At 58.2% G+C, this 20,164-nt stretch overlaps 7 protein-coding genes across 7 annotated transcripts; 3 read left to right on the top strand and 4 right to left on the bottom strand.

The window, feature by feature from the left end:
• Positions 1 to 193: 193 nt before the first annotated feature.
• B0T26DRAFT_75108 (uncharacterized protein) lies at positions 194 to 3,210 on the bottom strand. The gene is made up of 6 exons (XM_060445325.1): positions 2,291 to 3,210; positions 2,100 to 2,223; positions 1,970 to 2,033; positions 1,841 to 1,883; positions 1,335 to 1,767; positions 194 to 1,258 (listed from the first exon to the last, which is right to left on the bottom strand). The coding sequence occupies exons 1-6, from the start codon at positions 2,976 to 2,978 to the stop codon at positions 646 to 648; spliced, it is 1,965 nt and encodes a 654-aa protein (XP_060303411.1). The 5' UTR covers positions 2,979 to 3,210; the 3' UTR covers positions 194 to 645.
• A 1,373-nt stretch (positions 3,211 to 4,583) lies between these two features.
• On the top strand, positions 4,584 to 6,263 carry B0T26DRAFT_737182 (Alpha/Beta hydrolase protein; the record flags this gene model as incomplete). The annotated part of the gene is made up of 2 exons (XM_060443412.1): positions 4,584 to 4,814; positions 4,884 to 6,263. The coding sequence occupies 2 exons, from the start codon at positions 4,584 to 4,586 to the stop codon at positions 6,261 to 6,263; spliced, it is 1,611 nt and encodes a 536-aa protein (XP_060303412.1).
• A 769-nt stretch (positions 6,264 to 7,032) lies between these two features.
• On the top strand, positions 7,033 to 8,536 carry B0T26DRAFT_75141 (glycoside hydrolase family 5 protein). The gene is made up of 2 exons (XM_060445372.1): positions 7,033 to 7,559; positions 7,609 to 8,536. Exons 1-2 carry the CDS (start codon positions 7,167 to 7,169, stop codon positions 8,413 to 8,415), a joined length of 1,200 nt encoding a protein of 399 aa, XP_060303413.1. The 5' UTR covers positions 7,033 to 7,166; the 3' UTR covers positions 8,416 to 8,536.
• A 4,603-nt stretch (positions 8,537 to 13,139) lies between these two features.
• B0T26DRAFT_688862 (uncharacterized protein) lies at positions 13,140 to 14,346 on the bottom strand. The gene has a single exon (XM_060441004.1). It carries the CDS (start codon positions 14,146 to 14,148, stop codon positions 13,309 to 13,311), a length of 840 nt encoding a protein of 279 aa, XP_060303414.1. The 5' UTR covers positions 14,149 to 14,346; the 3' UTR covers positions 13,140 to 13,308.
• A 167-nt stretch (positions 14,347 to 14,513) lies between these two features.
• On the top strand, positions 14,514 to 15,199 carry B0T26DRAFT_688863 (uncharacterized protein). Its single transcript, XM_060441005.1, has one exon. The coding sequence runs from the start codon at positions 14,638 to 14,640 to the stop codon at positions 14,803 to 14,805; it is 168 nt and encodes a 55-aa protein (XP_060303415.1). The 5' UTR covers positions 14,514 to 14,637; the 3' UTR covers positions 14,806 to 15,199.
• On the bottom strand, positions 14,868 to 16,022 carry B0T26DRAFT_631886 (ligninase H2; the record flags this gene model as incomplete). The annotated part of the gene is made up of 3 exons (XM_060436394.1): positions 14,868 to 14,993; positions 15,076 to 15,454; positions 15,508 to 16,022. 3 exons carry the CDS (start codon positions 16,020 to 16,022, stop codon positions 14,868 to 14,870), a joined length of 1,020 nt encoding a protein of 339 aa, XP_060303416.1.
• A 2,199-nt stretch (positions 16,023 to 18,221) lies between these two features.
• B0T26DRAFT_867588 (glycoside hydrolase) lies at positions 18,222 to 19,499 on the bottom strand (the record flags this gene model as incomplete). Its single annotated transcript, XM_060447839.1, has 3 exons — positions 19,018 to 19,499; positions 18,605 to 18,955; positions 18,222 to 18,502 (listed from the first exon to the last, which is right to left on the bottom strand). Exons 1-3 carry the CDS (start codon positions 19,067 to 19,069, stop codon positions 18,222 to 18,224), a joined length of 684 nt encoding a protein of 227 aa, XP_060303417.1. The 5' UTR covers positions 19,070 to 19,499.
• Between the last annotated feature and the right edge of the window lie 665 nt (positions 19,500 to 20,164).

A 20,164-nucleotide genomic window follows, 5' to 3' on the forward strand; every position in this document is an offset into this window, starting at 1 on the left:
CCATGCCAGGGCCCCATGGACGCCCGACGCGACCCGGCCATTCACGTTTGCGTGCCTCGCACCAAAAACCCTAACCTTGGGCCCCCAAGACCCCCCCAAAAAGGAAATCCATTAAAGGAAGGAAGCTGCCATTGACGCGGCATCCATGAAGCCGGCGATGCACATCCCTTCCTCGTCGTGCGTCTCGGGCCAAATACGAGACATGGCAACCCCGAGCTTTTTTTTCTTCTGGTGATAAATCACAAAAGAAATGTCATAAGGTTATCTGTACGAAGTACTTCGCACCGCCTGAGCACACACCACACCGCATCCACGCTCCGGTCCCGAGCGCCTGGAAACATCTCGCAGGCTGCTGCCGCCGCCATTCCCGACTCAGCTCGCTATACTGTCGCCAAGACGCACCTCCGGAGCTATCACCATATCCGCCCGTCCATCTATCCAATCGCGTGTGTGGCTCTTGCGCCTTAAAGCGGCATTGCGATATCGCAAGTACAGATTACACCACCTGCAAAATAATCCACACCCCTGCTCTGCTTGGCCTGTCAGGGCGACAGAAAGAAAAAGCCTTGCTGCAATTGAAAGAATGTGATTTCCGCTCACAAACACATAGGTTGGGTCGGTCAGCTATCCAAAGCAGTCGTCTATCTAGTCAGCCTCTTCGTCAGCTCCCCCAGCCCACCCGCTTGGGTGGTTGCTGCCGAGGAATCGGCTCTGCACATTGCACAGCGCACTCCGGCTAGCCACGGCTCCGGGGCTGTCTCTGTCCCACTGCACTTTCACGCTGTTTTCCCACCCCCAATCTAGATGTCTGTCCAGTTGCGCCAGTGGCCCTGTACTGGCCCCCTTCTGCTGCTTCTGCTGCTGCTGCTCTGGGAGCGCGGTGGCCTCGGCTATCTTGAGCTTCGCGTCGTCGTCGCCAAAGGGCCGGCAGAGAGCCTCTAGCAATGACAGGGACAGGCTCACATTGGAAGAGTCAGAGCCTAGAGGAATGGTGAGGAGATAATCCGCCGGCGGTGGGGGCTCTGAGAGCCCGGGAGGAGCTTTCGGGGACGAGTATGAGGCGACCTGCGTGTAGATTGGCTCCAGGCAATCGTAGAAGTTGAGGGCCACGCTGTCGATCGTGCCGCAAAACTCAAGGGCCTTAAGACAAGTGTGCGCGTGAGCAAGGTCGTCTTCCCAAGAAGACTGGGGGAACAGGTGCAGTTGCTTTTGGATGGCCGAATGCAGCATCACCATGCACGCAGTTTGCGACTGAAAGCTGCACGGACCATGCATGTTAACAGACCTGTCGGAAGAGGAGGGGTGAACATTGGGTAATTGGTAGGCTGGCTCACATGACGATCCAGCACCTCTTGAATATGCCCTTCTTCTCCAGCATAAGACCCAATATCCGGGCCGAGTGCCTCGCGGCCGTCACCCCCTCCGAGGTCTGGCTGACGAGCGTCGTCTCGAACGCCCCACCAGACTTTGGCTGACCCAGCTCGAAGCCAAAACACTTGACAAACTGCGAGGCTATGCGTCGGTAGAGCAGCATGATGGTGCCGAGATAAAGAAGGTGGGCGTGGAAAATGGAGAGTAAAACGCCGTCGGGGAGGTCCTCACGACTGACGTTGCTTAGCCGCATGTGACCTGGGAGGCGGTCGTGCCAGTCGTGGAGATCTTTCATTATTGTTTCAAGGGCTGGTCCTGTCATTTCTTTGAAAGCGAGTTGCACGTGCAGTATGTCTGCTTGGAGGAGGGAAATCTTGGTCATCTCCATCTGGACGACTGTGAGAAATACTGTCAGTCATAATCAACTAACCCAGGGCGAAACACGGATTTCGGGCGGCCGGAGACGCACTGTTTCCGATATCGTATGGGTTATCGCCTTCCACGTCGAGAAACTAGAAGAATAGAAATGGTTAGTAATGCTAGCAGTGGGGGGTACTCAGCAGTGGGAGGTACTCGGCAAGGGGTGGGTCAAGCTCACGGGAACCATTTCCCGAAATTGGATACCCGCGCCAGATATGTAGCCTAGAGTTGACGAAAGCCAGCTGTATTGTCAAGTCACATGATGAGCTTGGAATTTTGAAATTGAGCGTCAATCGGGAAAGACTTGCCTGGAGAAAAACATCAGAGTTCGCCATGTTCTGCGGTAATCAGCCCACGCCTTGTCCGAGACATTTGGGTCACGGCACTGCTTGACATGGAGGCTGTATTTTCTCGACATATTCAAGCCGACCTCTGGAACCGGGAGGTTGGGCCTGTTAGTCTGTCTGCGCCACCGTATCGTTTGTCTGAGGGTTCTAACCAATATATGCCAGAGCCACGGTTGATTTGTCCATGATATTGTACATGGCCAGCACTGCGCATACTCTGATGGCGTCCAGGGGCAGCTCGCCAAGAAAGCTGGAAAAGTAGTGAGCTGCGATGTTGTAATAGACTTCGGACATGCCTTCTCCAAAATCATCTTCGTTGTATTGCACACCGACAGCTGCAACGGCAGCGAGACAGCAGGTTGCGATTTTCTGGTTCGGGATGGGATTGCTGTCTCCTTGAAACACGTCCGAGTGGTAACTTGCGACCTGCTCCTCGGAAAAGACGTGGAACAACCTGCCACTGGAGCGATAGAAGCTCTCTGTGGCTGCCTTAGTAGTGGCAGGGTCAGGCATAACCAGTCGGATCAGAGAGGCAGACGCATTCGCCAGTAGCTGTGGGTTGGAGAGACTGCTCGAATTCGAAAGCGGTGAACCGAAAGAGAACCGCACCTCGTCGTCTGACGACGCGGTTAGAGGACTTGCGCGACGGGGTGTCAGCTTTTCGTCGATGCTCATAGAGCTGCCCGAGCTGGGAGATGAAACCACAGAATCGTCCATCTCAATTAAGGTGAGAATGTCACTGGACGAGCGAATGCGACGGAAGAGGCTCTCGGCGTCACTATCGGGGATCGACTTCAGCGCCACGAACAGCTTCTCCATTGCCCGCATGCGCGACTTCATGAGTGCCTTTCTCGACTGGCCGGCGTGGCCCTCATAGTAGCATGGCCGTTCCTTTGCGGTGCACGTCCTGCATGTAGGACGACTTCTATCGCACTGGTAATGGCGGTGAGCAAGTGTACGGCGTCAAGGGCCGAACCTGAAGTTCTGGGCATGAAAATAACGAGGTACAGGTTAGCGGTCGGTTACCTTGACCTTGTTCTGTCGACATTCACGGCAAGCCTCGGCAGCATTACGGATTCTTTTCCCGAGGCTCTGGTACGACGAATGCAGCGGCCAATGGGCCGAGTCCGAGGGTTGGATGAGGCGGTATGTTGAAGCCATGACGAGCAGCGCGCCGGCCGCGACTATTTAATCATTGGCTTGGAGCTGCGGACCTCTCTGTCGTCTGATGCGCGCCTGCTAGCCCCGGCAGGATAGAGCGACGAGAAGCTGGAAGTGGTTGTGAGCGAGCTGCTGAGTCTCGTCATGAGGGGAAATCAAGCCGAATTTGCGATGTGGGTGCGGTCAGCGCGGTGGCACAACTGGCCGCCAGTGGTTGGACAGCTGGGGCATATCGTGGTCCCGGCACGCCGAGCTTTTGGCGGCGGCATGTCGCTGGAAAGGGAAATTATCGGCGCCAAATGCACAGGGAGCGTGCCCGGGCGATTCACATTCGCGCAAATTCCACACATCAACCACCGAGACGAGAGCCACTTGTTGGTTCCAGCGTGGCCTCCGTCGCTGTGCGAAATGGAACTGAGGTCAAGGATCGGCGGAGGAGGAGAATGCAGCCCGACGCCAGCTAAACGCACCGAGCGAGGAAATGACGTTCGACACCCCAAGACACTAGGCTGAGGTAGGCACATTAAGTACTGGATGGAGGATTTTCATTGAAATTGTTTGAAATTGCTGCCAAGTTCCCAAGTTCCAGGTTCGAGGCAGGGACGAGGAAGCTCCCAAGCTCCTTCCATTTTTCGTAGTCTTCAGTGAACGCCTGACTACCAGCTGTACGAATTAGGCTACTGCACTTATCAAGGTTCCCGTTGCAAAGCAATACGTTCTTTCCCTTTTTTCTACCATGCCCAATGGCGTTCAGCCCTCGGTGTTACTGCACGCACTAGCGGCCGAATTCCGAACTTGCATTGCAGATCTTCAAGAGACCGTTCTTCATTAGTTGGGGCTGGGCTTCCCGAGAATTACTAGTGCAAACTCTCCGCAAGATCCGCTGTTTTCATCTCATGCTGGATGAATGGCTCTATCTACTAGCGCTACACACGCCCATTACCGTTGCCATAGCTAAAGTTTGTTGCTCTACCTAGTCCGTCTCGTCGGTACTCTTTCGATCGACGTTGATGTGCTGCCGTGGCGGCTCGTGAGCAGCGAGCCCAAGATGGCGGGCCCACCAGCGCGGTGAAACTGAACGCCACGGACTACCGGACAAATCGAATCGACGCGTTGATTCAGAGGCAGGTGCGACAATAAATGGCGGTGAGGTGAGCTTAAGTCGGCCGTTTGACCGCTGCCACTGGTCTCACAACGTTGACCCCTCTCCACCATGGCACCATCGCAGCCTCCTCAACGTGCGACTCTGCGAGTGTGTGGCGCATCCACGGTTTGATGGTTATCATGAAGGCCAAGTTCGCTCTCGGGACGCTCGTCGTCGCGTCGCTTCCGATCCTGGGAACTTGCGTCAACCCACTGGTCAATCTGACATACGCCACGTACATCGGGCGGCCGCTTGTCAATGGAATCACGCAATGGCTAGGCATCCGCTATGCAGCGCCGCCAGTGGGCAACCTCCGGTTCGGACCTCCCCGAGATCCGCTCTTCGTCCCTACGCCGCAGCAGGCCAACAAGGTAGGAAGCGCGGGCAAGCCATTCAATCGACAGGCTGGGACATGGGAACTGATCTGCCAGATTGATTAGCACGGGAAGTTCTGCCTCAAGACGGGAGACAGGCCGAACAGAACGATGACGTCCGAGGACTGTCTCTTTCTCGACGTCTACGCGCCCAGCAATGCGACAGCCGACTCCAAGCTGCCCGTCTTTTTCTTCATCCAGGGCGGCGGCTTCAACGGCAACTCGAACCCCAATCTCAACGGTACAGGCCTTGTCATGGCGAGTCAAAACTCAATCGTTGTCGTGACCTTCAACTATCGTGTTGGACCCTACGGCTTCCTGACGGACGGGAAGAACGCGACTGCTAACAACGGGCTCCATGACCAACGCAAGGCGCTCGAGTGGGTGCAGAAAAACATTGCCCGGTTCGGCGGCGATGCCGGCCACGTCGTGCTTGGCGGCTCGTCGGCCGGCGCCGCCAGCATCAGTCTGCACATGATCGCATACGGAGGCAAAGACATGGGCCTCTTCCACGCCGCAGCCGCCGAGTCGGTCTCTTTCGCCACGGCCCTCACGGTCAAAGAATCCCAGTACCAGTTTGACAACTTCGTCATCAGGCTCGGCTGCGTGGGGAGCGACCCGCTTGCCTGCCTGCGCGCAAAGTCGGCCAAGGAACTGCAGGCTCAGAACTTCAACATACCCTATCCCGGATCCGCCAACAAACCTCTATACATGTGGAACCCCGTCATCGACAACGACCTTCTCTCCGAAATTCCCTACGTTGCCTTTGACAGAGGCAACTTTGTCAGAGTTCCGGTGATAATCGGCGATGACACAAACGGGGGCACCACCTTTGTGCCATCAACCACTTCGACACGTGGCCAAAGCAATCAGTTCTTGAAAGACCAGTTTCCCTACCTCACACTGCAGCAGCTGAGCAAGCTCAACGACCTCTATCCGAATCCCGATCAGGGTGACTGCCCCAATGAGGGCTGCTGGTGGCGCCAAGCGAGCAACGTCTACGGGGAGATGCGGTACATGTGCCCCGGACTGTTTATCAGCGCAGCTGTCACGCGATACGGGGTGAATGCATCATACGCTTACCGCTGGAACGTGGAAGATGCAGCGCAAATGAGCGCAGGGCTCGGCGTCCCTCACACCGTTGAGATTAACGCCCTGTTTGGGCCATTCAATGTGCAAAGCATGCCACCTGCCAGCTACTTTCCCAACGGCACAAATGCGCACGCAGTCCCGGTCATTCAGGGATACTGGACGAGCTTCATACAGACATACGACCCGAATAGGAAGAGGTGCTGCGGGTCTGCCGTATGGAAGCGCTGGGACAACTGCACGAAGGAGCGTCTGCGGTTTGATAGCGGGGGCTGGACCACAATAGAGCCAATCGATGATGGGCTCAAGAAGAGATGCGAATATCTACACAGCATAGGGGTGGGCCTTCAGCAATGAAGCAGGAAAACTCACAGAGAACTCGCAGAGTTCTGCTTTATCACACCCTGAATTCCCGAGTAAGATTCCTATTATACATCTTGATGGACATGCATTAATTCCGAGAACCATAGGAAAGCATTGGTATTCGATAGCAATAGTAATATTCTTCATGTTTCAGCATTGGGTTTCTTCTCTCCTTTCGGGACGTGAACTAGTACAAGATTTGACTTGGAATCGAGTCGAAGATCAAGGACCACGGTGACGTGATTGGTCTCGTCGTCGGATCACACGAAACATTGCTGGCGAGTGGGAGATTGGTTGCTAAAAGGTCTTGGCACACGGTCGCTTTCGCCAAACAGACTCACGGAAATTGTCCATCCGCTCCGAGGTTGCATCTCGACTAGCGTCCACGAAGCCCCCTACCACTCGATCAGCGGGCTCGGGGGACGTTGGCGCACTGGCGGGCCGACAACGTCGAGATTAGTCCGGTTCTGGAAATCGGCCCAGTCCCCACCGCCCTCGCTATGGATGGCATGGGGAGCTCGGCGGCCGTCTGTCCATGCACTAGACTGCAAACCGAAGGCTAGCGAGACGGAGCGCTTGGCACGGTTCTCGGGGCTCGCAATGCGACGCTGCTCCGCCTTCCCAGTCATGCTTCCCGGAATTCAGTATTAGAATCCCGGAACGTACGATCAGGCCGCCAATCAAGTGATGCTGGCCAAGGAAACGAGGGCCTTGAGCCGCATTCCCCGCGGGGGGCCGACGGTGCACGCCGATCTCATCATTTCGTCAACGGCACGATGAGAGCAAGAGGGGGGGTATAAGTCTCGATACGGCGCCGCTGTAGACTTATCTCTGGCTTCCTCAGCAGTCGCTCCATTGTTCCCCGAGAACCAAGCCCGGACCTAGCTGCATCCCGCCATGAAGTCTTCGATTCTTGCCAGCGTCGCCACCAGCGCTGCTGGAGCTCTCGCGGCCGGTGGCGCCTGGCAACAGTGCGGTGGCATTGGTTGGAATGGAGATAAGACGTGCATCTCGGGCTACTCGTGTGTCTACTCGAACGATTGGTATAGCCAGTGCCTACCGGGCGCTGCCGCTCCCACCACCTTGTCGACGTCGACGACCTCAAAGGTCAGCACGACTTCTTCGACCAGCACGAAGTCTTCGGCTGCTCCTACAGCCACACCGACGACCACACCTGCTGGCAAGTTCAAGTGGTTTGGAGCCAACGAAGCCGGCGCAGAGTTTGGAAACGACGTCTTCCCTGGCACCTGGGGCAAGCATTTCACTTTCCCTGACAATGCCGCTGTCCAGGTAGGAATCTCGAACACAGCGTCCTGGCGTGCTTACTGACACGTGACAGACCTTAATCGGCCAAGGGTATAACATCTTCCGCGTGGCCTTCTCCATGGAGCGCGCTACACCCAACACGTTGACGGGCGCCTTGGACACGGCCTACATCAAGAATCTGACAGACTCGATCAACTACATTACAAATGCGGGCGCTTACGCCATCCTCGACCCCCACAACTTTGGGCGCTTCTACGGCAACGTGATAACCGACACGTCGGCCTTCCAGACGTGGTGGAACACCATCGCCAAGCAGTTTGCCTCCAACTCCAAGGTCATCTTCGACACGAACAACGAGTACCACGACATGGACCAGAACCTGGTGCTCAATCTCAACCAGGCCGCCATCAACGGCATCCGGGCCGCTGGCGCCACGTCCCAGTACATCTTTGTCGAGGGCAACTCGTGGTCTGGCGCGTGGACGTGGAACACGACCAACACCAACCTCGCTGCTTTGTCGGACCCGCAGAACAAGATCGTCTACGAGATGCACCAGTACCTTGACAGCGACGGCTCGGGCACGAGCACGGCGTGCGTGTCGACGACCATCGGTGTCGAGCGCGTCGTCGGCGCGACGGCCTGGCTGCGGGCCAACGGCAAGCAGGGCATCATTGGCGAGTTCGCTGGCGGCGCCAACAGCGCGTGCCAGACGGCCGTCAAGGGCCTGCTCGACCACCTCAAGACCAATAGCGACGTGTGGACTGGCGCCCTCTGGTGGGCCGCTGGGCCGTGGTGGGGTGACTACATCTACGGCTTCGAGCCCCCCTCGGGCACTGGCTACACATACTACAACTCCCTGCTCAAGACGTACACCCCGTAAGCTGGCCGAAGCTGCGCGCCAACCGGCTGAATGCTCCCTGGCAACATGGGGGGGAAGAAAATGGTGGTAGTGAGAGGTGCCCTGACGCACATAAGACGTTGACTCGATTCTCTGTACATACTTTAGTCGCATGTTCCTCGTCTGGCGGAATTGTCCATAACTTCATTCTACACCTGCTTGCATATATATAAGCAAACGAATACTACCACACCCATGGAACCATTGCATGTCTTATCACTCGTCATCTTTTCTTCGGTCTTTCCTGCGCCGGACCGGCCGAGTCCTCGTCTTTTCGTTTCCGCCCCCTCTTCGGCGGGGGGGCAGCAGCTTGCTGGGCCGCCGCGGCTGCTCCGCGGGCAGGGGGACCAGGAAGAGGACCGGCAGGGCCAGCGGCACGTCCAGGTGGAGGAGCAGCAGACGCTGGCACGTCTAGCGCGTGAGAGAAAAGGCCCGGACTATCACCGAATCTGGCACCGGGAGGTCCCGGAGAAAGAAGCCCGGGAGCTGCTAGGCCCGGATCGCGAGTGGGAGGACCAGGACGGGGACCAGCGGAATCGGGAGGCTGGAAAGCACCACTGCGAGGACCAGAAGCTGTAGGACGAGCAGGGCGGGGACCAGCACGAGGTGTAGGACCAGGAAGGACAGGACGAGCAGGGGTGGGACCAGCACGAGGTGCAGGGGGAGCAGGGCGGGGGCCGGGTACGGCTGATGGATCGGGACGGCGCCTAGGCTGCCAAGCAGCAGGAACTGGACCATGGGGCCCAAGAAAGTATAGTGTCCCATCGATCATAACTCCTTGAGTTTCGGCAAGAGTTTGACCACGGCTCTCGGGAAGCCCAGCCGGTGTAGGGCCAGCACGAGGTGCAGGACCAGCAGGTGTAGGACGAGCAGGGGCGGGAGGAGCGGGAAGAGGATCGGCCGGACGCCTACCAGGTGTAGGACCGGCCAGACGCCCACCAGGCGTAGGACCGGCATGTATAGGACGAGCAGGCGCGGGAGGAGGAGCTAGATGGGGGCCGAGAGGATGACCAGCACGAGGCGCAGGACCTGCAAGTACAGGACGAGCAGGGGCGGGAGGAGCTGGACGGGGAAATACGGCCCATGGCTTGGGACTGCGAGCAGCAGGAACTGGACTAGCAAGTGTAGGAGGAGCAGGGGCGGGAGGGGCCGGATGGGGACCAACCGGACGCCGAGCAGGGACTTGACCAGCACGAGGCGCAGGGCCAGCAAGCACGGGACGAGCAGGTGCGGGAGGAGCGCCAGCCGGACGGCGAGCGGGGACGTGACCAGCACGAGGCGCAGGAGCTGCGAGCACAGGACGAGCTGGGGCGAGACCAGAACGAGGTACAGGACGAGCTGGGGCGAGACCAGCACGAGGTACAGGACCAGCGGGACCAGCAGGGGCATTGGCCCGGGGCGGCTGAGGCCGAGCGCTGCCACTACTGGAATCAGGGGGAGGAGCGCTGCCACTAGTGGGCTCAGGAGAAGGAGGCAGAGGTGGAGGAGCGGCACGAGGTCCAGGACCAGCACGACGTGCGGGACCAGCAGCGGCGGCGAGGGCGGCCTGATGCTCAGCAGCGGCCTTTATCCGCGCAGCAGCAAGTTTCTGGGCCCGAGTACGCGGCTCCAGAGTAGGAGCCCGAGGTGGAGCCGGGGGCGGAGGAGAACCACGAGAAGAAGGGACAAAGGGAAGAAGTGGAGACGGCGGCCCCGCGACGTCGGGGCGGCCGAAGAAGTCGCGGGCCCAGGCGCGCGTGGCCTCGTCGGCCTGGTCCTCGGAAGAGTACTCGGCGTTGATTTTTTCGTCGATCGTCTCCCAGAGTCTGCGGAGGTCGAAGTAGGAGCGGTCGGCCGGCACCTCGCTCATGAGCACGCCCACTACCCCCTTGAGGTCGTCGTCCAGGCCGTTGGCGACCATTTCCGTCAGGTACATCTCGTACGTGTAGCGATATCTCGGCACCATTGTCCCCGACTCGGGATCCAGCTCCAAGTCCCCTGGGACGGTCCTGGGGCTTGGCCATGGCTTCTGCGGAAACCGCAGCAGCATTATCAGCTGCCACATTATCTGTTTTTTTTTTTTTTTTTTTTTTTTTAAAAAAAAAAAGAGTCAGTTCGGAGCCAAGGTGCGTAGGTATCAGGGGGGCGGACACTCACGAGCCCGATCCAGTAGGCGTTGGTCCTCCAGCTGTACTGGCCTGCGACGGTCGGCTTGAACTTGGTTTCCTTGTCGGGCAGTCCCTTGATGTAGTCCCACTCTGCGTGGAATTGTTCCTGGATGGGTTAATCAGACGGTGGTGAGCAAAGACCGGTACGTTGCAGACGAGATGGATGAGACTGATAGGGTGGGATCGGGTGGGCATTGTGATGATTACCGGCGACAAAAAGCCACCGGCTGGCTTGCCCACGTGTCTCGTCAACCACAGAGTCTTCCTGCAGTTGTTGTTCTTCTTGTACTTGCGCATCTCTTTCGCCAAGCCTAGGTCGGCGATCTGGAATTTTTAGGCGACGAAAGTCAGTACCGCGTTCTGGGCGGCCCGGAGGCCAGCTGTAGACGGATGTGTCCACTATCACTAATTCATACCTTGAGAATGGGCAGGAAGCGGTGCGTGTGGTCGCCGTACGGCCCGTTGTCGAAGTCGCCGACGAGGACTAATCAACCAGCCAAGAGGACATGCTCAGCAACTCGTCGAAAGAACTAAAGGGTGGGGGATCGGGATCCAGGGCCGTCTTACTGTTCAAGGGGTCAAGATCAAAGTGGATAAAGTCGGGCGACTCCTTGTGGCCAGCGCGCGGGAGCATCTCCTCCTCCACGGGGCCGTCCTCCCCGCCCGTCTCCTCGAAGTCGGAACGAAGAGCCGGCGGGTAGGCCATGGCCAGCATGCCGCGGAACACTAACGGTAATGCGCCGCCACCGGGCACAGGTCAGTATACTAATACTGATACAACAAACCAGACCACGGGGCAGCTCACAGCAGTCCAGCATCATCCACAGCACCCTGTTGGTGAAGTATTTCCCCGACGACGACATCTTCTTGATCCACGTGTCGAGGTTGCCGCGCGCCATGACCTCGATGATCAGGATCCTGTCGTCGTCGTTGATGTCGGGCTCCGAAGGCGGCGGCGACGGTGAAGGTGGCGGGGGTTCGGGCTTCTTGCTCTCTGTAATGGCTTTCTTTCCTTTCTTTGCGGCCGCCAGCATATTCTTGGCCACCATCTTGACCGGCGCGACGTGTTCGCGGATCTTTTTAGCCACCTTGGCGCCACGCTTGGCCACGTTGTCCAGCGCGTCCGCGAAGACCTGCGGTCGCTTGCCGCTCTTGCCGCGCCCCTGTCCCACCATTCCCCCGGCGGCAGCCGTGGGGACGTAGCCGGACTCGGAGCGCTGCCGCTTCCCCCCCCTGCCGCCGCCGTCATCGTAGTAGTCGTCATCGTCATCACCACCATCATACAACCGGCCGCGCTTCCTGCTGCCGTCGGCAGGTTCGACGCGCACGGTCTGGATGACGTGGTGGGCGCGGGCCATGAGGCAGTGGTTCTGCTTCTCGCCTGCCAGGTCGCCGGCGTCGGCACTGGGGTCGATGTTGCACTTGACGACGACGCTGCACTGGCGCCGGCCCGCGCCGTCGCGCACCTCGTACAGCGCCGCGATGCCCAGCCCGCCCCACCCCAGCAGCTTCTTAAAGTGCAGGTTCCCGCGCTGCGCTAGCGACGCGCGGCGCATCGTCACCGCGCCCGTCACGTCCCCCGGCGCCGAGTGCTTGGAGAATATCTCCTTGCTCTCCCCCGCGTGCATCCGTCGCGCCGACAGGTTCGACAAGGTCGGCATCTCCTCCACCTCCTCCCCGTGACTCGGTTCCGCGTCTGCCTCATGGCCCGGCCTGTGCGTGTATGTCAGTCGACAGCAGGTCAAGTGGCCGAGGCGGTTCCAATGTTTGATGGTTACGAAGGGAACGAAAAGAGAGAAAACCCTCACCACACGCCCGGGAAGGGCACTCCCAGTTCCTCCCAAACATTCTTCCGGCCCTCCATGTTCCACTCGTCTTCCTTTCCCTTTCGGTAGAAGTCAAAGTAGTCGGTAAATTGTTGACGCAGCTGCCAAAACGTGCGCTCAAATTCGCCATTTGCCTTAACCATGGCGGGTAGCTGCAGCGGTCTGTCGCAACCAAGTGTCTGTCGAATTATAGTCTTGTGGCCTAATTAAACGCGGGCGTAATTATCTTGGAATGACGGGCTGTTGCTGTTGTTTGCTGGTCTGGCGGAAGTTGAAACAAGTCCATTGCAGCTCGTCCGACGGATAATAGGGGCCACAAAAGAGCAGGCGTGACAAAGTACGGAAGCTGATGTAAGGCATGCGCAAAGAAACGCGGGGACATGGAGTATTGCGGATGGGCGACGACGCATGCGGAAGTCGGAGAGACAAAGAAAGGGGTTCAATGTCATTTTTGTGTAAAGGCGTAGGTCTAGATCAGACCTTGTTCGTCCGTCGCCGGGGAAACCGCGCCTTTGTGTCCATCCCCCTTTGAAGGCTGTGATCGAGTAAACAACCCCTGAATTGCCTAAGAACATTGTAGGTCCTGGGAGAAACAAAAAACCACCCGATGAATACCAGGACTAATAAAAGAAGAAAGGTAAATTATGTGCCTAAGTGCCTAGGTAATTGATTCAGGAAAGCGGCTCTTATCCGCGTTCCCCTGCACTACCGTGATTGCACCGCTCACGCAGACAATGCACCGCTAACGCAGATAATGCACCGCTCACGCAGATAATGCACTGCTCACGCAGATAATGCACCGCTCACGCAGATAATGCACCGCTCACGCAGATAATTGAGTGCCAGAAGCAGCAAGCAGCAAGCAGCACCAACAATACACAACTAACTCACTCACAAACCAACTACCTCTCAGCAGCAGCCAGCTCAGCACGCATCCTACGGCCACCAATCTCATGATACGGCGGCGGCGGCTGATGCTGATGCTGATCCAACTCCACACCCACACCTCCCAAACCCGCCCTTACAACCCGCGACTCGCCAGAACCCACCGTCGACATCGCCGCCCGCCCATCAATCTCCGGCCTGGTCTGCCCATCACCGCCGCCTCTTCCCCCAAGCGAAGAAGCAGACCCCGCCTTCCCGCGCCGCTTGCGCCAGACCACGAGCCCCGCGCCGCCGAGAACAGCTAGAAGCAGCGGGATGCCGACGCCGAGCCCCACGCCGAGCCCCACGCCGAGCGCGAGTTTACGGCCGTCTTGGTCTTGGTCTTGGCCTTGGCCCTGGTCTTGTGCCGGCTGGTTCTGCTGCCCTGGGACCGACGACGACGATACCAAGAATGGCGAGGACGATGAGTCGCGGCCGTCGGGGGTCGCTATGCCCGATGTCACAGGCGGCGCGGTAGCCGTGTTACCATTCCCGCCAGTACCGTCATCGTCATCATCGGCCGTCAGCGTCGGCCTGTCTGGCCGCGGGATCTGCGAGAAGGATGGCCGTGTGACGGGTGTCAGGCTGGGGCGCTCGACGGGTGAGATAGTCGGGCGCTCGAGCGCATCGGGAGACGATGACGATGATGTGGATGTGGATGTAGATGTGGATGTGGATGTAGATGTGGATGTAGATGATGTGAGTGTAGATGATGTGAGTGTTTGTGCGCTGGCTGCTAGCGGCTGGATGAGGAGGAGGAGAAAGATGGCCACCAGCGGCAGGGCCAGTGAGGGGCGCGGGCTTCTGTGTCGCGGCATGGGCGGTCAGATTTGATCATCTGCGGCTGATGAGAAACGATATGTAGCGATGGCGTTTTGTGTCATTACAGGTAAACAGATTCGAACCGGTAGTACAGAAGCTCAACACGTCTAGCGGAAAGAATGAAAGACTGTGAGACGAATGCATGTCGCAAGCAATGGGAAGAACTCAAGTTCTTTGCATTCCCCTCTCGTGCCAAGAGCCTGCGCCCGCGCCTTTTCAGCTGGCACCCGAGACGGCCGCCGGGCCATGCACGGGTCCTGCCAGGGTAGCATTGTTATCGTCACGTCACTGGGCTTGGCGGGCTGCCAACAAGGCATTGATCGCGAAGGCAGACGCGGACAAGGGGGCCACATGGCTGTGTGTGCTCTGCGTGCGCGAGCGAAGGGCAAAAACTGGTCCTTAATAATTACTAAACGCGATATTCTAACCGGCACCGTCTTTGTTCTCGTCGCAGGACCAACTTGTCCGACTTGGCCGGGAGAGACATGATCCTGGAGGAAATCACAGAATGTCCCATCGTGCCCGTCGTGATCCAAAGGCATCTTTGCAGTGTTCGCCATATTTGCAGTGTCCGCCATCTTTGCAGCTATCGCCATCTTAACACACCAAAACATTATCGTCTAATTATCCCCAGCGCAGCCGTTGACCTTTAACCCCCCCGATCATCCTGCGAGCAAGATAACTATATCTATGCTCCCCACAGCAGTCGAGACCACTACCAGACATCGCCGTCGTAGTTCCACGCGCGGATGGCGGGCGGCAGCACGCGGCTGCAGTCGGTCAGGTTGTTGATGTTGTAGACGCCAAGCAGGCTGAGGCGCACATACTCTCGCGCATAGTCCTGTTGCGATGGGGTCAGTCCACCGCTCACTCTGTCTCCCGAAGCGGAACGAGGTGAGAGGAAATCAAGAAAGGGGACTCACATCGTCCCAGTGCTCCTGGCCGCCGGGCCCGGCAAAGGCCTGGAACTCGGGAAAGATGCGCGGGTCCTGGGACAGGTTGATGTCGCTGGGGAAGCGGAAGACGTTGGGCGGGGCATGGCCGAGCGTCTGTTTGTAGTAGAGCGTGTCCCAGACACCCGGAGTGCTGTCCTGGGACGCGCCGGCGCGCGCCTCGTCGACGAACCGCTGCCGGCTGGTCGAGTGCGCGCCCAGCAGCGCCGCCAGCCCGCGCGGCTGGATCGTCTTGTCGCGGAACAGCTGGATCAGCTCGTCGGCCTTGCCGAACGGGCTGGGCAGCAGCCCGTCGGGCGCCGCATGGTAGCTGTCCCGCCGCCCGACGAACGAGAAGACACGAGGGCCGCTGATCAACGCCAGTCAGTTTTCTGCCCCTGGCAGGAGGGGAGGAACACGTACAGAGGGCAGACCACGGTGGCCACGTTGGCGGCCATCTGGATCAGATCGGCCACGCTGACGCCGTAGCGGCCCCACTTGTGGTGCCACTGCCTCATCTGCTCGATGATCTCGCGCAGGCCGCGGTTGGGGAGGCGCTCGATCTCCTCGGGGGCCAAGACGATGGAGCCGTCGGCGCCGCCGTACTGGCCCGTGTTCTTGGACCAGCCGGCGGCGTCGTGGAAGCCGAGGCGGATGGCGCCGCGGGCGGCATCGGTGCAGCGGCCCGAGGGGTCGCGGAACAGGCGCTCCATGTCGTTGGCGATGTACTGCCACACGCAGCACGTGTCGTACGAGCAGGCCGGCGAGTGCAGCGGCGGCACGTACGTGTTGTACTCGTACGACTGGCCCGACGCGTACCCCAGCAGGATACCCTTGATCAGCCGCGCCTCGGGCTGCAGCTCGTAGTCGGACAGCCACAGCAGGTCGCCGATCAGCTCCTTCGAGTCCCAGCAGTCGGCCTGCTTGAGCTCGACCATCAGATCGTTCATGTTCGGGCCCGGGTGCGCCACGGCCGCTCCGGGGAGCTGCCACAGGCACAGGGCGGCCGCGACCGCAGCGGCTGCTGCGCTGCGTGAGGTTCTCATAATGGTGGGAACGTGTCTGCGATGGGGATCGTAGTGACGAGGAGGGAGCAAGGACAGTGCCAAGGTTGACCAAAGAATCTCGAGGCGACGCAGACTCGTAGCAGAGTGCAGAGGATGAGGAAGGCTGAGGATGAGGAAGGCTGAGGATGAGGAAGGCTGAGGATGAGGAAGGATGAGGATGAGGAAGGATGAGGATGAGGATGAGGTTGCGGCAAGCCTATCGGAGGACCAGAGGGGCTGGTTATATACAATTCTTTGTTGCATTCAGGTCGCCACTAGTCCGCCGGAGCTGCAAGCCCTCGCCCACTTGGGGGCCTCCGCCCACTTAGGTGCCAGAGCGGAGGTGAGCACCTAATCCCTCCCGGTAGCGCGTCTGTGGTTGAGAGGTTGGTAGGACGCTTGCCTGTGATGTTGAGCCGCCATCTTGCGCTGGTGTGCTGCCATTTGGTGGGAGACGTTTTCGAGTGGTAAGCGAGAGAGTAGCGAATGTGCTACCACTTGACGAGCGGAGACGGCTCAGGTCCTCTCACAAGGTCCACCTCGTCCATTGTGTTGAGGCAGCTCTGTCAAGCCCTGGTTCCTCCGCCCCGATGCGCCGAGGTCCGGCCTAGGAGCCGGCAGGGTATGAGCAAGCACTCCGTGGCCCGGATAGGTCTTGCAAATCCGCAGATGGCAAGCCCGCGTGGAGTGCGTCCACCTAGTGTGCGCATCTTGTGTGTACCATCTCCGCAACACCTCCAGAATCGTCAACAAGACAGTCTTGGTTTCGGCGCCATCCTCGCTGCTGGGGCCGCCAATGAACCACAGCCGAGGGTACTGATTCCCGAATTGAGTTTCTGGCAGCCATATGGAATTGGCGGTCACGTCAATAGCGCACTTGTGAAGGGGATAAGGTAGCCACTTGTGAAGGGGATAAGTAGCGCACTTGTGAAGGGGATAAAGTTTGAAGTGGCCGGCAGCTGAGAAACCGGCAGCGGCAGTCGCTTAATGTGAGCAAGGCCTAGCCAAGTTACAGGCCATCATGGACAGACAGCGTAGCCGACGTGCGTTAGGTTCGTGGTGGCGTCGACGAGGGCCCATCAACCCTGGCTTCGAGGTGTAATCGGGAACACAGGATTGGCTACCCGGTAACATGTGGCCGAGGCTCTACGAGTCCACGCAACGAAAGTGACGACCCCGTGCTGGAAGACAGGACAAGACATGATCCAGTGTCCCTCGCCAATGACACGTCCAGACTCCAGTGTGGCAGCCACCACGGCCTGACTGTCGACCCAGAGCGTGTCCCATGCGATTTCACGCTTCTTTACCACGGGTATAGACCAGGCTTCTCCACATCCCAGCTCAACCCCTGCCCGCTCGCGGTGGCTGTCTCTGGCCCACCACCTCGACGTATGAACGCAACCCCATCTGCCGACTCCTCGCTTCTCGTGTTGTCTGTGTTGGAGCCGCCTGTGCTCCTGCGCTCCCTCGGCTTTCCCTTTGCTTGCCGAGACAGCACTCGTCCGGTAAATCGTAAAGGCGTGAACGAGTGGCTGGGGATCTAAGCAGCTCTCGGAACATTCCCGCGCAGCCAAAGACTGTGAAAAGGGGCCCACTTGTCACCCCGACGTTGGAAATAACGAGGTCCACACCACGTAGTTGCACCTTATCAAGCATACCCAACTCGTGCTTTCACACGCATAAACACCTCGTGGTTTTCTTAATTATGCTGGAGAAAGACTCGGCCACATGCATTTTGCACGTATTCAAGGAAATAGAGCCGCAGTTTTTCTTTATTTTGTTCCTCGCTGGAAACTGCCGGAGGAAAGTCTCAAAGGTTTGCGGAGTAGGAAGGAGTTCCCTAGCTCCCTAGCTCCTTACTTTCTGAACAAAAAGGTTCCTCCCTCACGGCTTTCGTAGACTTCTCCCCCCAAGTTCCTCACAGAATCACACGCTGGCAGGGGCATGCACCACATGCTGGCAAGGGCATACACCACATGCTGGCAAGGGCATGCACCACATGTTGGCAAGGGCATGCACCGCAACATGGCTCATTCCCCCTTTCCAAATATAAACTTCGGACCCACCGCTGTTTCATTATTTGTCCATCTCTTAACTCTCCCAAACCTTGGGCCCCGGAGCCGTGTAGGTGGTGCGCACGGGGTAGTATGACCACAAAAGTCCTTGATCGCTTGCCTTGTACGCTCCTGGGAAGGCAACAAGCGGGCTGGGTGTGCCGGAGCCTCCTCCCGTGACCTCCACCTGTGCGCACGACAGATAGATCTGAGCGCCGCCGGCCGACTGCGCCTGGTGCAATGCGATGCTCTCAACGCGCACGAGGTACTTGCCACTGGGCACGTGCTTGGGGATGACGAACTCCACCGTCTGCTTTTCTGTTGCCAAAGAAAAGGTTGGTTAGTATCTTGTGCCTGATCACACCGCAGCCGTAACTGTGGCCTAAAAAGGAAAGAGAGAGAGAAAAAGGACACACTTACGGTATGCTGGCCAGGTCCACCCAGCGTCGCTCTTAACGGCGTCGATGCTGGCAGCCTTGAACCACACGTTGCCGGCGGGCTCCCACGTGTTGATGTCGGCGCTTTCCGGAACCTTGGCCATGTAGAACTGGACGGGGCCAAAGTGCGTCACGGCCGACGCGGCAATGAATCCGAGCGTCCCGCCTGCAGTAATCGTGGCCGTCGACGTGCCGGGTCGATTCTGGAAGCAACGCATGTCGGCGCTGTTGACATCTGTCACCCCCTGGTTCCCCTGGTAGTTTTTCGTCTGTCGCACTGCCGTCCACTCCTTCGCCTCGGGCACCCCGTCGACAATGATCTTGGAGAAGCGGTCTGTGTTCTTCTGTCTTAGCATCGGGCTGGCAGTGGAACGGGACAGCGGGCGAGATACTGACAGTGGGCCTGGACGGTGGATGCCAGTACCAGTGCAGGCATGAGGAGCTTCATCTTGGCGGCTCAGAGACTGGAGCGTCGAACATGGGTTGAGGTGACCAGAGCCCGGTAGAGGTCCCTGGAGAGAGAGCGCCGCGGTAATAAAGAATTTGAGCCCAAAGAAATGACGACGCGGGACTTCATATGCCGGCTGCAATATGGATGCCAAGCGCAGGCCCTTGAGTGTTCCCCAGTCTCGCTAGCCAATTCGTAGCTGATATTGGGAAGCCTTGATTTAGCCTGTTTTTGCAGCAAACAAATGGAGCGCTGCGTCTTGGTCGTGCTTGAAATGTCCGCCACAACGTTGTGCAAATACCGAACCCGCCAAGAAGGCTAATTCGCATATTTTGGATCATGAGACCAATCTTTGAGTGACTCTTTCTCCACGGGGTTCGACCCATAAAACCAGAGCACCATAAAACCAGAGCACCGACAGCCTAACCGCAATATATCCAGGACGGTGGGGCTTTTGATTGTGCGGCAGGCGGAGGGAGGAAGTGGTTAGTCTGGATATCCTGCTAATAGGCATGCTCGTAATAACGCAACTCGTGTCCCATCGCTTTGTGATGACCCAATTGATATTTGAGTTCCAATCTGTTGAAATAATCTTGGTAGGCCGAAGTGTGTTGCGACGGTTTGGCATCGTCTGCTTCCACGCGGGCATTCTTCAACATGTCGTATATATGTGGCGTCGTCCGAAGTGTGGTGCGACGGTTTAGCATCGTCTGCTTCCACGCGAGCATTCTTCAACATGTCGTATTTGTGTGGCCTCGTCAACGCAATGAGGTGGTACGGTAGTTGAATTGGCTGTGGGGTGGAGATTGGCTGTAGGGTGGAGACTAAGAGACCACCTTCAAGACTAGGTACCTTCTTCACCTCTTCGTCGGGTGATGCAAATTGACCAAGAATCTCCATAATCTAGCTCGTCTACGTGACGCTAGCAATCGTCGAGGGGAGGGAGACTGAGAGACCACTTTGAGGACTACTTTCTTCGTCTCTCGTCAGGAGATGCAAACTCTCGGAGAAGAATCTCCATGGTTTGGCTCGCCTTCGTGACACTGGAGATAGTCGAGGGGGGCTAGACGCTGGTGTCTGCATGAATTGTCGAGG

The sequence above is a fragment of the Lasiosphaeria miniovina genome, assembly GCF_030549165.1.
Source record: "Lasiosphaeria miniovina strain SMH2392-1A chromosome Unknown B0T26scaffold_1, whole genome shotgun sequence".
NCBI lineage: Eukaryota > Fungi > Ascomycota > Sordariomycetes > Sordariales > Lasiosphaeriaceae > Lasiosphaeria > Lasiosphaeria miniovina.